This window comes from Pseudopipra pipra, chromosome 19 (assembly GCF_036250125.1).
Source record: "Pseudopipra pipra isolate bDixPip1 chromosome 19, bDixPip1.hap1, whole genome shotgun sequence".
NCBI lineage: Eukaryota > Metazoa > Chordata > Aves > Passeriformes > Pipridae > Pseudopipra > Pseudopipra pipra.
This window is the reverse complement of record NC_087567.1, coordinates 1,339,578-1,354,492: the sequence shown is the minus strand read 5'-3', so window position 1 is coordinate 1,354,492 and position 14,915 is coordinate 1,339,578. Positions and strand designations below refer to the sequence as shown.

At 49.8% G+C, this 14,915-nt stretch overlaps 1 protein-coding gene across 6 annotated transcripts in view; it reads right to left on the bottom strand.

Annotated features, from left to right (window-relative positions):
• Positions 1–14,915, bottom strand: part of DNAH9 (dynein axonemal heavy chain 9) — a 192,266-nt gene that overhangs the window by 34,531 nt on the left and 142,820 nt on the right. For all 6 annotated transcript variants that reach the window (XM_064675616.1, XM_064675618.1, XM_064675617.1 and 3 more), the window contains 2 exons: positions 11,876–12,024; positions 7,657–7,784 (listed from right to left, as the gene is read on the bottom strand). In XM_064675616.1, coding sequence (XP_064531686.1) covers positions 7,657–7,784; positions 11,876–12,024 — 277 coding nt within the window. The remainder of the gene's footprint in view (positions 1–7,656; positions 7,785–11,875; positions 12,025–14,915) is intronic.

Here is a 14,915-nt window from a genome sequence, read left to right as displayed (position 1 = left end):
AGGAAGGGAGGGGATCCTGCCCCTCTGCTCTGCACCTGGAGTGCTGGGTCCAGTTCTGGGCTCCAGAAAGAAAAGGAACTAGAAAGAAAAGGAACCACTGGAGAGGGTTCAGTGAGGGCTACAAAGGTGATGAGGGGACTGGAGGATCTCTCTGCTGAGGAAAGGCTGAGGGAGCTGAAGTACTTCAGCCTGGAGAAGAGACCCCTGAGAACAATGTGTACAAATACCTCAAGGGTGGGTGTCAAGAGGATGGACCAGACTGATTTCAGTGGTGCCCAGCAACAGGACAAGGGGCAACAGGCACAGACTGACACACAGGAGGATCCATCTGAACATGAGGAAAAACTTCTTTACTTGGAGAGTGCCAGAGCCCCAGAACAGTTGCCCAGAGAGGCTGTGGGGCCTCCTTCCCTGGGGATATTCCAAACCCACCTGGGTGTGATCCTGTGCAACCTGCTCCAGGTGACCCTGCTTGAGCAGAGGGGTTGGACCAGATGATCTCCAGAGGTCCTTTCCAAGCCCAACCACTCTGGGATTCTGTGATTTATGATTCAGTAAGAAGGGCCCTGTCAGTGTCTGAATCTCCCACAGTTTTGCTCCAGAAGCTCACTGTGATTCAATTTAGTCCACAAACCTGACTCAGTGAAGCAGCAACCTATGAAAATGGGAAGATGCTCAAGAATTAAATTAACTTGATCACAAAGAGAGGGAAGTGACATTTGGGCTAATGGATGAAGACTACAATTAAACTGGGAATATCTAACATCTGAACTTCTCCCTGCATCAGTGCATCCAGACACGCATCTGTACATGTGTAAACACATCTCATCGTGTCTCTCCATTAGGCTGATAAACACCATTTGGGGACTGTGGTGGCCACTGGCTTAGCAAAAACCTCTGGAGTGTCACAGGGAGGGAAATGGGGCAGACAGAACTTGTTCTAACTCACAGCTCAGTGTTCTCTGGTGTGCAAAACTCCTTCCTCCCTACACAGAGGAGACAACACACATCAGAGAAACCACATTGCTGACTAACTTGGCAGTGGGAAAGCAGAGATCACAGAATCCCTGGGGCTGGAGACACGTCTGAGATCACCCAGTGCTCACCCTCTGCTCAAAGCTGGGTCAGGCAGCACGGGAAGCCCAGCAACACGCTCAGGTGGGTTTTGGATGTCTCCAAGGATGAAGACTCCACAAACTCTCTGGGCAACTTCTTCCAGTGTTGGACCACTCACACAGCAAAAAGGATTGTACTTATGTTTAAATGGAATTTCCTGTATTTCAAGTTGTCCCCATTGCCCTTGTCCTGTCACCAGACACCACTGAGAAGAGCCTGGTCTTCATTCCCTACCACCGGGTATGATGATGGTGAAATCCTCAAGTCATCTCTTCCTGAGGCTGAACAATCCCCAGACATGTCTGCTCCACTTCCAGCTGCACAGGGCAGAGCCAAGCTGCCCCTCAGAGCAGCTCCAGCTGTGGGATCCCACTGTTCCTGCTTCCCAGGATACAGACTGGCCATGAGGAACAACGGGGCACTTCCAAACTGAGTGGTACCCCTTGGAGTGAGTGGAAGGCTTGGGAGAGGAAGGAGGTGCCTGGAGTCTGCAGGAAACTCCCTGTCTGTGCCACACCTGTATTGCCCTGCCATCCTGTCCCAGGATAACATCATGTTTTGGACAACTTCTCCATCAATCCATCCCCAAAGCGACAGCTGGGGAGTTGGACAACACAGAGGAACCAACAGAAGGCCCAAGATGTGATTGATCCACCCTGGAGAGCCCCAGGAGGTGCTGGCATCAAACAGGGTGATCTGGTTGGACCTGCACAGGTCCTGTTCCTATCAAAGGTTGTGCTTCTGCAGCTCTTGGGCACCTCTCACACACATCTGAAAAACCCAAGTGATAAAACAGGTTTTAAATAGGTGTTCAGCCCAGCTGCCAAGTCTCTTCCCACTAGAATGTGCCTCCTGTGCAATGTCCTCAGGTTTCTGCACTTCAGCTGGAGATGCTCCTCGCTGAGATGCCAGAGCCTTTCTCTGCCCACCCACTGCTGGGAGAAGTGCCCATGTGAACCCACAGGACGGGAAGTGCTTCTCATTCCTGTAACTCCACCTCACATCTTGGAAAACAAGGGAAGTTTGATTGCTCAGGGCAAAAGGAATAGAGAGCAATTGAAAATTCCTGAGAAGGAAATCTGGTTTCTGACTGAATGACTCCCAGAGAATCCCACAGCTGGGGACCTGACAGACCCCACAGTTCTCCCAAACTTTTCAAGGAGAATATAAAAACTGACCAAATTTTCCTTCTAATCTGAGAGAAACATCAAGGTGGGAGGAACGAGCTACTAAGGCGTGCATTTGTTCCCATCTGCATTTTTTTCTGAAGCTCTTTGTGGATTCTCAGAGTGCCAAAGCACTGAGATTGCATACTGGACAAAACCTGCCAGAAAGGAAACTTTTAGGTCTGCTCTTCATCTCCATCCTTTTCTCATGAACATGGACACTTTGAACCATTGTTACAGTGGTTCAGGTGTGACACCATCAGAGACCAAACAGAGTCATGGCCCATGCAGAGCACAATAAAGCTGTCCAAGACATTTCTGGTACATTTTGTCTTAGGTAGAAAATGTCAATTTGTCAAAGCTGAGACCCACAAGCCAAAGACTGGCTTCTGAAACTTAGAATCACACAATGGTTTGGGTTGGAAGGGACCTGAAAGCTCATCTTGTCCCAACCTCCTGCCATGGGCAGGGACACCTTTTGCTAGATCAGATTACCAGGAAAAAACTTTCTTTTTCCTGTTTCTTTTTTCTTTTCTTTGAGATATTTTGGAACAGTCAAAGACTCTTCATTGATACTTGAAGCACGAAAAACAAAATTTTGCTGTTCCCACTGCAAAAAAACCCCAAAAACCCAAAAAACCCAACAACCCTTTTTGCTAGAATTGTTAGTTAATGAGGGAAAAAATAAAGAGTAAAAAATGAAAATGAAAAAGGACCAAAAGACAAGAAACACTGACTGGTGTAGAAGAGGGAAACTGGTCATGTAAGAGCTGTGATTCCTGGAGATATTTTGTGACTTGACTCCCACTCATGGAACTTTAACACTTTCAGGAGTGGGGATGGTCAGCAGCACCTTCCCCACGTTCCCTCACACCCTCAGCCTGGTGGTAGATCCATGACTGCTGCTGGTTTGAATAAAGACTTGAAAACTCCTCTCACAGCTTCAGGGTCCACTTTTCCTGCTCTTTCTGTCTTGCAGTGATGAATCAACACAATAACCAGGTATGGAACTGCAGCTCCACAACCCTGGGATCAGCTCTGCTGGGACACGTGTTGGGACCCTGCTGCCAAGGGGCACCAAAGGTGAGCCTTGGTCTGACCTGCTCTGGAACTGCTCTGCCACCAGGCATTTGTGTCACCACAATGTAAGGAAGCTCTGAAGCCATTAGAGAGTGTCCAAAGGAGGCAACAAGGATGGGGAAGGGCCTTGATTTGAAGCCGTGTGAGGACACTGAGGGCACTTGTTGTGTTCAGCTGGAGAAGAGAAGACTGAGGGGAGACCTCACTGCAGTTCCACCTTCCTGGGCAGGGGCAGAGGAGGGGCAGGGACTGAGCTCTCTCTGGGGGGACCAGGGACAGCAGCCAGGGAATGGCTGGAGCTGTGTCAGGGCAGGCTCAGGTTGGATCTCAGCCAAAGGTTCTTCCCCCAGAGGCTGGTTGGGCACTGCCCAGGCTCCCCAGGGCAGTGGGCACAGCCCCAAGGCTGCCAGAGCTCCAGGAGGGTTTGGCTGATCCTCTGGGATCACAGGGGGTGACTCTTGGGGATGGGCCTGTGCATGGCTAAGGGTTGGACTGGATGATCCTTGTGGGTCCCTTTCAACTCAGCAGACTCTGGGCTTCTGTGAATCTTCAATCAGATTGTGAACACCACAGTCAGGAAAAGGATTTACCTAAAGGCAGGTCCAAATCCTCCTGGGAACAAAAAGGGTCTTGAGAAAAATATGATACTAAAATCTATGTAAAACTTTCTTCAGCCTTCCAAGTTGTCATTTCATTGCTGTCCTACCTCCACAGTGACCCCTTCCCACCAGTCCTGACCAACACTTCAAACTACCTCTTACAGGTGACACTGGAAGCTCAATGCTGAGTGGTTGAATGGTGCACACACCTGAAGTGAAAGTATCAGACCCAAACTCTGTGCCCTTTTTATGGCCAAAAAATTCTGCTTTCCAGCCCTCCAAGCCTATCAACTGTTTCTAAGGAGACCCAGAGGCTGGACCCGCTATCAAATGGATTTTTGTGGAGCTCAAAGATCAGCCTCCTCTTCAATGCCAACAATTTAGGGGAGAGCAGCTGCTGGGCTTGGGCTGGGTTTGTCTCTGCAGCCCTTGAGTAACAAGTTCTCCGTTACACAACTGCATTTTTGCTCCTATTCTGCAGTTGGAACATCTGTATTTGTAGAGAATAATTTTGACTGTGGGCTTCATTTTCTCCTCATCTGTATCATCCCCAGTGTGGAGGCTGTGACGGGCTCAGCAGAGCTCCAGCTAACACACAGGTACAACTCTGGTGCTGGTCAGGCTCTGCCAGTGTGACTGATGTTCTTCCCATGGAAAAGAACGATTGGGTGGCTTTCTGCTGTTTTCTCTCATAAAATCAATCATTTATAAACATCCTCATTTTCAGAGTGAGCTGAGAAACTTCACAGTTCTCAGGGCAGACATGGATGCTCTTTTCTTTATTTTACCTCCTCCCATGTCAGGCAACTTGACTGAGAAGGAACTGGCCCTGGGACAGTAGCCCTTCCCAACACACAGCAGTGATCCTGCTTCTATATCCAATAAGAACTTCCCAACTGCCTCAATATCCCTTAACAACCAATTCCCACAAACCTAATTCCCCAACTCGTTATTGCACTTGACTCTCATTATTTCTGGTTCCAATCAAGGGCCAGTAATGCCATGTGTGTGTAAGAGCCACCAGATGATCCTCTCAAGTGTTTGCGTTGGAGAACGTGTGTGAGGTGACAGCACAAAGCCAGTTCAGGGGCTGGAAGAGGAGCTCTGCTCCACATGAGCTGGGCTAGTGTCCAAGAATAGCAGAATGCAGTTGCTTTTTGTCTGCTCAAAAACAAAGGGGAAGCCTGAATAAAACCGCCCTATGGGTGGGACACAGCCTCCAAATAATGAGTTTAATTAATCTGGGTAAAATTACCCTGAGTGCCTCTTGAGATCTGCCCTGTCCTCTCTTTTATTTTCAGTGCAATGATCCACAAATCCTGGGACATTTTTGTTAGTTGAGTTGTTTGTGTCCTTCCAGATCTTGTGCAAACAACCTTGAAACTGTTTGCAAGGTATTTGTCATCAAAGGCCTTGCAGGAAAGGTTTTGCCAAATAAACTACCTGTTGGTAAAGACTTGCTATGATTCACCTCTGACTGAGGTGGCAGGAGAATCCTCTGTGGGACCCTTCCCACTGAGTTCCACTGTGATAAGTTTGGATGCAAATTTTACCAGAGGTCATTTTCTCACCCTTGAGAAAATGGTTTGTCCAACCTTCTAAAACAGTTTGCTCAGAGGGTGCTTTCCTGTCAGGTGGAAGTCTGCTGCCCATAAAGGAGTTTTGTAGACCAGAGGGGTCTTGTCCATCAGTGTAGGGGACACATGTCTGTCCCCTCAGGCTGCTCTCCCTCTTTCTCATACTCCATGAAGCTCCAGGCCTTGGAAGGAGATGGGAACACACAGTGAGATACAGAGCCAGGCTCTGGAGTTGGGCAGCTTGGCCAGTCTGGGTGACAATGAAGTGCCATTGCTTTGCCGTCCATCCCTCCACGAGCCTGATCCAGTCACCAAATGCTGAAACTGGTGCTGCCAGCTCCAAACACCTGCTGGTGTGTCCAGGGCTGTCCTGAGATCACCAAGGCATGACCCCAGCTCCCCGTGGGGCCCTCACTGTCTGGATTGCTCAGGAGGCCTGTGACTATAAAAACAAGGCAGAAAGAGCTCTGGGCTCTGTCTTGAGTCAGTCCTGCCTGTATCCCATTATTCCAAACCAAGCACAGCAAGAACTGGAATATTTGCATATTTTGTGACCACACCAGAGAAAATGCCAGATGTCTGACTGGCCCTGAAGAGAGCCAGCACTGACACCAGGCAGCCTGTCCCCATGGCCATGTGTGAGTGCTGGGCTTGTCCCACACAGTTTCCATCAGAACCTGTTGGCAGCTGAGCTCCTGACACAGCTCAGGGGGAACCTGCTCTGAGTCACCAGAGACAGTCACACCTGGCAGGTGTTGCTGGACAACCAGCCAGCTCAACCTCAACATTGTTCTCTTACAGAAATCTAATTTCTGCAGTTCTTCTGGTTTAATCATAGAATCATAAAATAGTTTGGGTTGAAAGGACCTTAAAGCCTATCCAGTTCCACCCCTCGCCATGGGCAGGGACACCTTCCACCAGCCCAGGTTGCTCCACGCCCCATCCAACCTGGCCTTGGACACTTCCAGGGATGGGGCAGCCACAGCTTCTCTGGGCAACCTGTGCCAGGGCCTCCCCACCCTCACAGCCAAGAACTTCTTCCAGTTTAACCTTCAGTATCTTACTGATTGCTCTGACCACCAGAGAAGGTGGGAATGGATGAAATAAAGACCCTTCAGTCCTTCAGTGCTCATCTGTTAGCACTGAAACAACACATGCAGGCTGACACTGCTGATGGATTCTCCACAGCATCACACTGTCACTGGAGAAAAGAACCCTTCACTTTGCATTACTGAATGGAACAGGGCTCAAAAAGTGCATATTTCCTTGTTCACCACCTCAAAGCAGATGCCACTATTGCAGCTCTCTGCATGAAAAGCTCTCAAGAAGCTCAGCATTGTTTACCTTAGAGGGAGCTTGCAGAAAAAAAAAGCAAAAATTAAGATCAAAATATCAAAGGCATTTAATTTCAATTGAAACTCAGGCCTGCAGGCTCAGATCAGGGCTCAAAGCTTTGTCTTAATCTAATTTTATGCAGAAAATTCAGTGATAATAGAAGTTTATATAATCCACATCAAGGAAATCAGAGGGGTTCCCAGGACCTATGATGAGAGCTGACATCACTGACTGCACATTACAAACCCAGGCACTCACTAAATAATTGTGGCTCCAGAGAGCACTTGACAGAGATAGAGCTCCCTCCACACCCTCCCAGGCTCTGAAGCATTTTTTTGAGCTGTGATAAGAGCTTCAAACATTCCTCTGGTTTGGGGTGCACCAAGGAAGCAGCCCCACTGCAGAGAGGCTCTGCCTTCCCTTCAGTGAGTGGGTCCTCAGCTCGCTACAATACAGGGTAGATTTTGAGCAGCAGGCAGAGAACGAGTCCAGCTCTGAAGGACAGAGCCCTTCATGTATTCATGAACCAAATCAAGGCAGAGGGAAGTGCAGCACAACCTCCCTCAGAGGCCTCCCCACAACTGCACACCCCGGAGAGGAAAACCAGACTGACAGTGCCTGGGGAAAGCAATGGATTGCAGCAGGACACAGGGAGAAGGGGCTGCTTTGGGCACACAGGAGACACCGTGGCTCACCTCCCTGAGCCAGGAATGATGTGCCCTCACGAAGGGATCAGCATGGGACACCCTGGCAGAAGGGCAGGGCTGGCCAACAACCCCCTACCTGAAGGATGACCCAGTGCCCCTCCTTTGCAGCCAGATCCAAAGCTTGTTCAGCAACCACCTCTTGGCCTTGTCCAAGGGACACATTGTGGAGGTTCCTGTTGTTGAATGTAAAGCCAAGTTTCTTCCCTGAAAGAAATCAAGGAGTGAGTTGAGCACTGTTGCCCGGCAGGGCTGGGCAGAGCTCCCTGGCCCCAAAACCCTCCCAGAAGAGCCCTCACACTCCTGAGAACAGTTCTCTTGTCTCGTTCCCTTGGCTCTCACCCACTCCTTGCCCAAGTGCTCAAACAGCAGCAGCTTCTTCCAAACTCTTAATTACAGCACAGCATCAACACGAAGGTACCTTGTTACAAAGTGCTTCTTGTTTTAAGAACATTATTCCCCTGCAACCTCGTGTAAAAACACCTTTCACAGTGATAAGAAATGAACATCTTTTCCTGCTGATGAAATGGGCTTTGAACACCCCCAGCTGAGTGGGGAAAGGCCCCTGTGAGGTGGGTTGGGTGCAGCAGGGAGGCTGGGAACACCTTTGGTTTTGAGAAGGCAGGTGCATGAAATCTGTGTGAGCTTCCTGTGGCCTCAGGAAAGGCCTCCCAGGTGCCTTGGATATGGAGGACAGTCAGCCCTCCAGATTCCTCATGGAGCATCCTGGGCAGGTGTGTGTGGGAAGGCCCAGGGTCAGTGGAGAGCAGCAAAGTCCATGGGAAGGGGAGGTCCAGGAGACACTCAGACCATTTCCCACTGCCCTTCCTACATCCCTCTGCATGTGCAGGCTGGGAATCCCAAAATCCATGTCATTTACTACCCTGCCCTGGAGGAAGGATCTAGTTATTTAGTGTTTCTTCCTTTAGACTGTGATGATTCTTCAGACTCCTCTGATTTCCCTGTAGCATCCCAGTGCCAGAGATCCTTTCAGTGATCCTGGCTGAAGATCAGGTTGGTTCTGTGTCTATCTGTCACCCAGAGATGGAGGATACCACTTGCTCTTCATCTCACAGGAAAAGCAACTGCCTGGAACCAGCTCTCTCTACTGGGTGTTCCTGAGAAGACAAGTCCAAATTCGTGCTGCCAGGGGGAAGCAGCCCCATGAACATCCCCACAAACATCCCACACCATCACAGGATGGATTTGGCTCAGCCAGGGAGTCAGTTCACGTGTCCCCGTGTGCTGATCCCTTGGGATTGCCTCCACTTATCTCTGCATGCAGGTTTGCCTTCCTGCAGGCAGGGCACCCTTTATTCCTGATTTCTGCTCAAAGCAGACAAGCTTTATACTAACACAAGGAAAAGATTTGTCTTGCAAGACTTAGGAACCATCTCGTGCTACAACATTGGAAACAGATGGAAAACAACCATCCAAACTCAAGCTCTCTGCTGAGCCTTCCCACAGCCCCCTGGGACACAGCTCTCCCCATTTTTAGAGTTTCCACTTGTCTTTCCCACCATCTCTGATTGCTGCCAACTTTGAAAGCCTCTGATCTCCTCCTGTGCCTTCAAGACCCAGCCACTCGAGAGGGAACGGGGCAAATCACAGAAGGCAGGACACTCCCCCAAACTTGGGGGTTAATAATAAGAAATATCAGTTGTTATTTCCACTTCCCAGATGGGAACAGGACTGAGAGGGATAACAGAGGGTCTGTGCTGGCTGCAGAGGAGGGGTCAGGCACCCAGGCTGCCCCAGGATGGGGGGAAGCTTTTTGAGCCCCCAGTGTTTGCTGCAGGGCCCTCACCATGTTGTCAAGGAAAGGTGCTATGAGAAGCAGCATGTGGAAGAAGCCAACTTTCATTCCCAAGGATTATCTGGCCAGAGCTGCACTTTAATAAAACCTAATGAAGGACAGAGGGAATATTAAGAGTCAACCCAGCCCAGCCCCAGCTGGGCAGTGAGGGCCAGTGCAGCTGCTCTGTAGCAATGATGTTATTTCACTACAGTTATTTTTTTCCACTTTTTCTTGCTGTAGCTGTTCTGGCTGACTAACCCCAGGTGCTCAGCTATACTCAGCTTTACAATTCCAATTAAGCCACTTGTGGTTGGATTTTAGTGCTTCATTTCCCAAACAAGAAAATAACACAGTGAGAGACAGGATCACCAACATGAACCAGGGAAAGGGAAGGGAAGCCAGGACCATGATAGGAGCTTCCTTGGGTCGGTGCCTTTAATTCCCAATAATGACATGTGGTTTGGGGGCAGAAAGAGCCTGAAACACAAGGCACAGCCCAGGAACTCCCCATGAACTGAGGTGCCTGTGGCTGAAGCTGCACCAGACTTCAAAAGCTCTGACAGCTGCTCGTGGCCATGTGGGTAAAGACTGACTCAAATATTATTTTGGGATGACCCAGAAGGTGCATCATAGAGAGGAAAAAGAACCCACAGGTCAGCGTTCCCACACCAATCCCCTGGGTGATGGCTGAGTTCGGAGGGTCTGGTCCCTGATAGGGCTGCCAGGGTGGATGGTGTTTAGTCCTGAGACCAACCCATCAAACAGCAGCCAGCAGCTCTGCTATGGCTGGGATGTGATTCACACAGTGCCAGGAGCATCGGGGCTGGAGACCAAGTCATGGGCTTGGATATATGTGGAGCACATTGCTGGGGAAGGAGAAAAGACACCCGATGAGCAGAATGGCAAGGTGGGGCAGCCCAGTGTCCAAAAGCATCTCTCCCCTCTGCTTCAGAGGGATGTTCAGGCTGAAAACTGTACTTTTGCCACAGTGGAGCTGAGATGCAGAATAAATTCTCCACATTGTGAGCTTTAAGGCACAGGCAGTGGCTGCAGCTGGAGGTGCACGGGGGGGGGGGGTCACTGCCTTCTCCAGGAAGTCATCCTGCTCTGCTCTGCTCTGGGGCAGCTTCACCTGCAATACTGGGGCAGTCTGGGGGGACACAATGGAAGGAAGAGATTGAGCCATTAGAGAGGGTCCAAAGGAGGCAACAAGGATGGGGAAGGGCCTTGATTTGAAGGCCTGTGAGGACACTGAGGGCACTTGGTGTGTTCAGCTGGAGAAGAGGAGACTGAGGGGAGACCTCACTGCAGTTCCACCTTCCTGGGCAGGGGCAGAGGAGGGGCAGGGACTGAGCTCTGCTCGGGGGGGACCAGGGACAGCAGCCAGGGAATGGCTGGAGCTGTGTCAGGGCAGGCTCAGGTTGGATCTCAGCCAAAGGTTCTTCCCCCAGAGGCTGGTTGGGCACTGCCCAGGCTCCCCAGGGCAGTGGGCACAGCCCCAAGGCTGCCAGAGCTCCAGGAGGGTTTGGCTGATCCTCTGGGGCACCGGGGGTGACTCTTGGGGATGGGCCTGTGCAGGGCTGAGGGTTGGAGTCGGTGATCCTTGTGGGTTCCTTTCAACTCAGCATATCCTGGGATTCCTGAACAGTTTGGGTTAGAAGGCACCCTAAAGAACATGTTATTCAACCCTCTGGCATGGGCAGGGACGCCTTCCACGATTCCAGGTTGCTCCAAGCCCCGTCCAACCTGGCCTTGGACGCTTCCAGGGATGGGGCAGCCCACAGCTTCTCTGGGCAACCTGTGCCAGGGCCTCCCCATCCTCAGGAAGATGATCATTCACCAAACTCCTTGACAGGAAACCATACTGCAGAACTCACATTCTACAATAAACAAATCTAAACATATTCCTGAATTACTTTTTTTTCCCTAGAAAACACAAGTCCTTTTGGCTTTGGAGGCAGCTGACAGCTCCATATCTGACCATCCACAATGAAACCAACTCAGGAAGGATGGGGATAAAAACTGAAAACTCTGCCACTAAGCACAGTCTGTTACAGGGAGCTGCTGCTTATTTTTAGTTCTCATAAAATTGTAGAAGAGCAGGGTGGAAGGGACCTCAAGGGTGCTCTGGTTCAACCTTTCTTGGCAACAAGCAGCTCTCTGACAGTGTGTTTGATATCTCTGACGTAAATCATGGCTTGTGTACAAACCCAGCCCGGAGATCGGTGCGGCGTGAACCACACTGGGAATCCAGGCAATGCAGGAAGGAGACAAGTTTAATTTAAACTTTAGATGAAAATCCAAAATACTTTAAGAAAAAAATTCAAAACAACCCCCAAAAACCTATGTTCTCACAATTGTCTATTTTTAACAGACTACTTCATTATCTACAAAAAGATGAGGAAAAAAAGCCAAAACAAAAGAGAAGTGTCATGCTAAGATAATTATGCAGCAGATAAAAAGCAATGCTGTGCTATGCCTAGAGACAGGATTTATTTACCATGTTTCTCCACATCCTTCAGTGGGTCCACTCCTGGGGACAGGATAAAAAACATTGGGGTTGCAGGTCCTGATTCCTCAAAGGTTGTTGCAAAATCCAGGGATCTCCCAGCCACATATTTACTGCCCAGCTTTTCTTCTACAAAATCTCTGCCAGAGAGAAAAAAGTTTTGCCATCTACTATTGTTCAGAAAAAGGCAGATTCCACTGCAAATAATCAGTTAATTATCACAGAATCACAGACTCACTAAGGTTTGAAAAGGCTTCAAAGATTATCATCACCCCAGCACCACCACCGTGTTCAGCAAGTGTCCTCATGTCATATCCATTTGTTTTTTTGAACACTTCCAGGGATGGTGACTCCATCACTTCTCTAGGCAACCTGTGCCAGGGCTTGATGACCCTTTAATTCCCAATATCCAACCTAAACCTCTCCTGGGGCAATTTGAGGCCATTTTCTCTGGTCTCATCACTGGGAACAGAGCCCGACCCCCCCCGGCTCCCCCCTCCTGTCAGGGAGTTACAGAGAGTGAGAAGGTCCCCCCTGAGCCTCCTTTTCTCCAGGCTGAGCCCCCCCAGCTCCCTCAGCTGCTCCTCATCAGACTTGTGCTTCAATTAGCTGTGATTTTGCTGATTCAAATAAATTAGAAACTACATTAGGAAAATGGGCATGAAATAATTGTAGAGGGGACCTGCAGGCTGGGCTTCCAGCGTTATCCCTCAGGAGCAACGCCTGGCACTGTGGGCATGGTGGAATGACATCTGGCACCCCAATTCCTGACAAAAGAAGGGAGGTGAGAAGGGAGAACAGTGGGAGCTGCCAGCCCAGGGCTGCACTGAGAAGTGCAATATCAGCACTGGATGATTCTGACTCAGGTATCTCAAGAGAGAAGAAATAAGGTACAGGAACCTGCCAAGTGCTTTGCAATCCGAGCAGCCTTCCAGAGGAAGCACCAACTCACAACAAATCCAGATGATTCACAAAATTACTTTGATCTGGAAAGCTAAAAGAGAAGATCTCCAAGAATACCTGGTGTGTGCAGCCTTGGCATGAGAGTCACAAGGAAAAACACAATGGAGTGAACAGGAAAAGGTTCAGCTCCACAGCAGCTGCCTGAACAGAAAACAGTGTACAGAGAACATTCCCCCAGAGTGAGCTTCCCACATCACTGCTTTAGCAAAAGAGGATACACTGAACATTCATTCAAAGGTAGGAATGTTGTATTCAAACCCCAGGAATGCTGCTGGAGAGTAGATACATGAGTCAGGCTTTTTGAAGGCAGCCAAATTCCTTCTAAGAGAGCTGAGAGCCTCCTTCAAGGACTGGTGAAAGGCAGCTGGAATAGAAATGCCTAAGGGATTGCAAAAGAAAAAGCTTCCACTTTTTTTGGTACCGCTTTCAAGTAGATTTTTCTGTTCTGGGTCAAGATTTGCTAAATTGCTGCTGGAAAGCTCCAGTTCACAAAATTTAACAAAGTCCATCGGATCCCCAAGAGTCACAACATCCTTATTTGACATCTCTATGAAATGGTGCCTTGGGGACTGGAAAACACAACTGAAGTTGAGTGGGAGGCTTTGAAGTGGGACCACATGTGCAGGAGAGGGAGGGCTGCCCTCACAGAGCCACAGAATGTGCTGAGCTGGAAGAGTCCCACAAGGATCAGCAAGTCCAACCCTCAGCCCTGCACAGGCCCATCCCCAAGAGTCACCCCCTGTGCCCCAGAGGATCAGCCAAACCCTCCTGGAGCTCTGGCAGCCTTGGGGCTGTGCCCACTGCCCTGGGGAGCCTGGGCAGTGCCCAACCAGCCTCTGGGGGAAGAACCTTTGGCTGAGATCCAACCTGAGCCTGCCCTGACACAGCTCCAGCCCTTCCCTGGCTGCTGTCCCTGGTCCCCCCAGAGCAGAGCTCAGTCTCTGCCCCTCCTCTGCCCCTCCCGAGGCAGCTGGAGCTGCAGTGAGGTCTCCCCTCAGTCTCCTCCAGCTGAACACACCAAGTGCCCTCAGTGTCCTCACAGGCCTTCAAATCAAGGCCCTTCCCCATCCTCGTTCCCTCCTTTGGACCCTCTCTAATGGCTCAATCTCTTCCCTCAGACAGGGCTGGAGCAGTCCCCACATGTGGTGTCTTTCAAGTAATGTCTGCACAGGGCTGGGTCACTGTATCACCAACAGGATTTGAGAAATGGTGCCAGCAGTAAAAGCAAATATCCCCAGACAAAGGGCTGGCTGTCAGCTCTCCCATGGTACACAAGCCCCAGCTGCCCACCATCCCATATCCCAGGAGTACCTGTCAGTGTGTTAACCACGGCTGGAGGCACCAGCTATCAGAGCCCTCAGTCCTGCTGCTCTGTTTCCAAGGTCTGTCCCTACTAAGGCAGAAGTACCAGTGCCTTTGAAAGGACTTCACGATGACCAAGTCATACCTTGCCAGTGGCTGCTGGACTGGTCTGACCCCATCATGGATGTGGAAGAGGGTGAGCACAAGGTCTTGTAAGAGGCTTTTTGCTGACGTTCTTCACTAAGATTGGGGGATGAAACAGGTATTTACAGTGGAAAATCCTTCTTGAGGAAATGATGGTTCTTGGTGCAGTGCTCGCACCAAAGCTCTAAGGAATGAGCTGGGGTAAAAGTAGTTTCTCCTGACGACTCCTTAGGCTCAGGGAAGGAAACAGACTCTGCAAATATCCCAGGGATCTGCTGTGAAGGGAGGCTGAAACACCCAACTTCCTAGGCAGAGAAATGTAAGAAGCCTGTACAGAGGTGGATCATTTTAAATCCCAAAGAACTTCCTACACTATCACCATGGAGCTGGCACATATTACATGGGACTTAGGGGGTCTTAAACCTTTATGAACAGCAGCTGAAAATGATGTAAGGCACCTAAAATATCTCTGTCCACATGTGTTTAGGTTACCAAGTTACTCCTTGACTTCTAAAATGCATTTAAGTACTTGTCAAGACCCCTGGAGAGACAGGAAGGTTTGGACTGTTCATGATGTTCATTGATCACCAGTGAGGCATTGAATGTTGGCAGACTGATATAT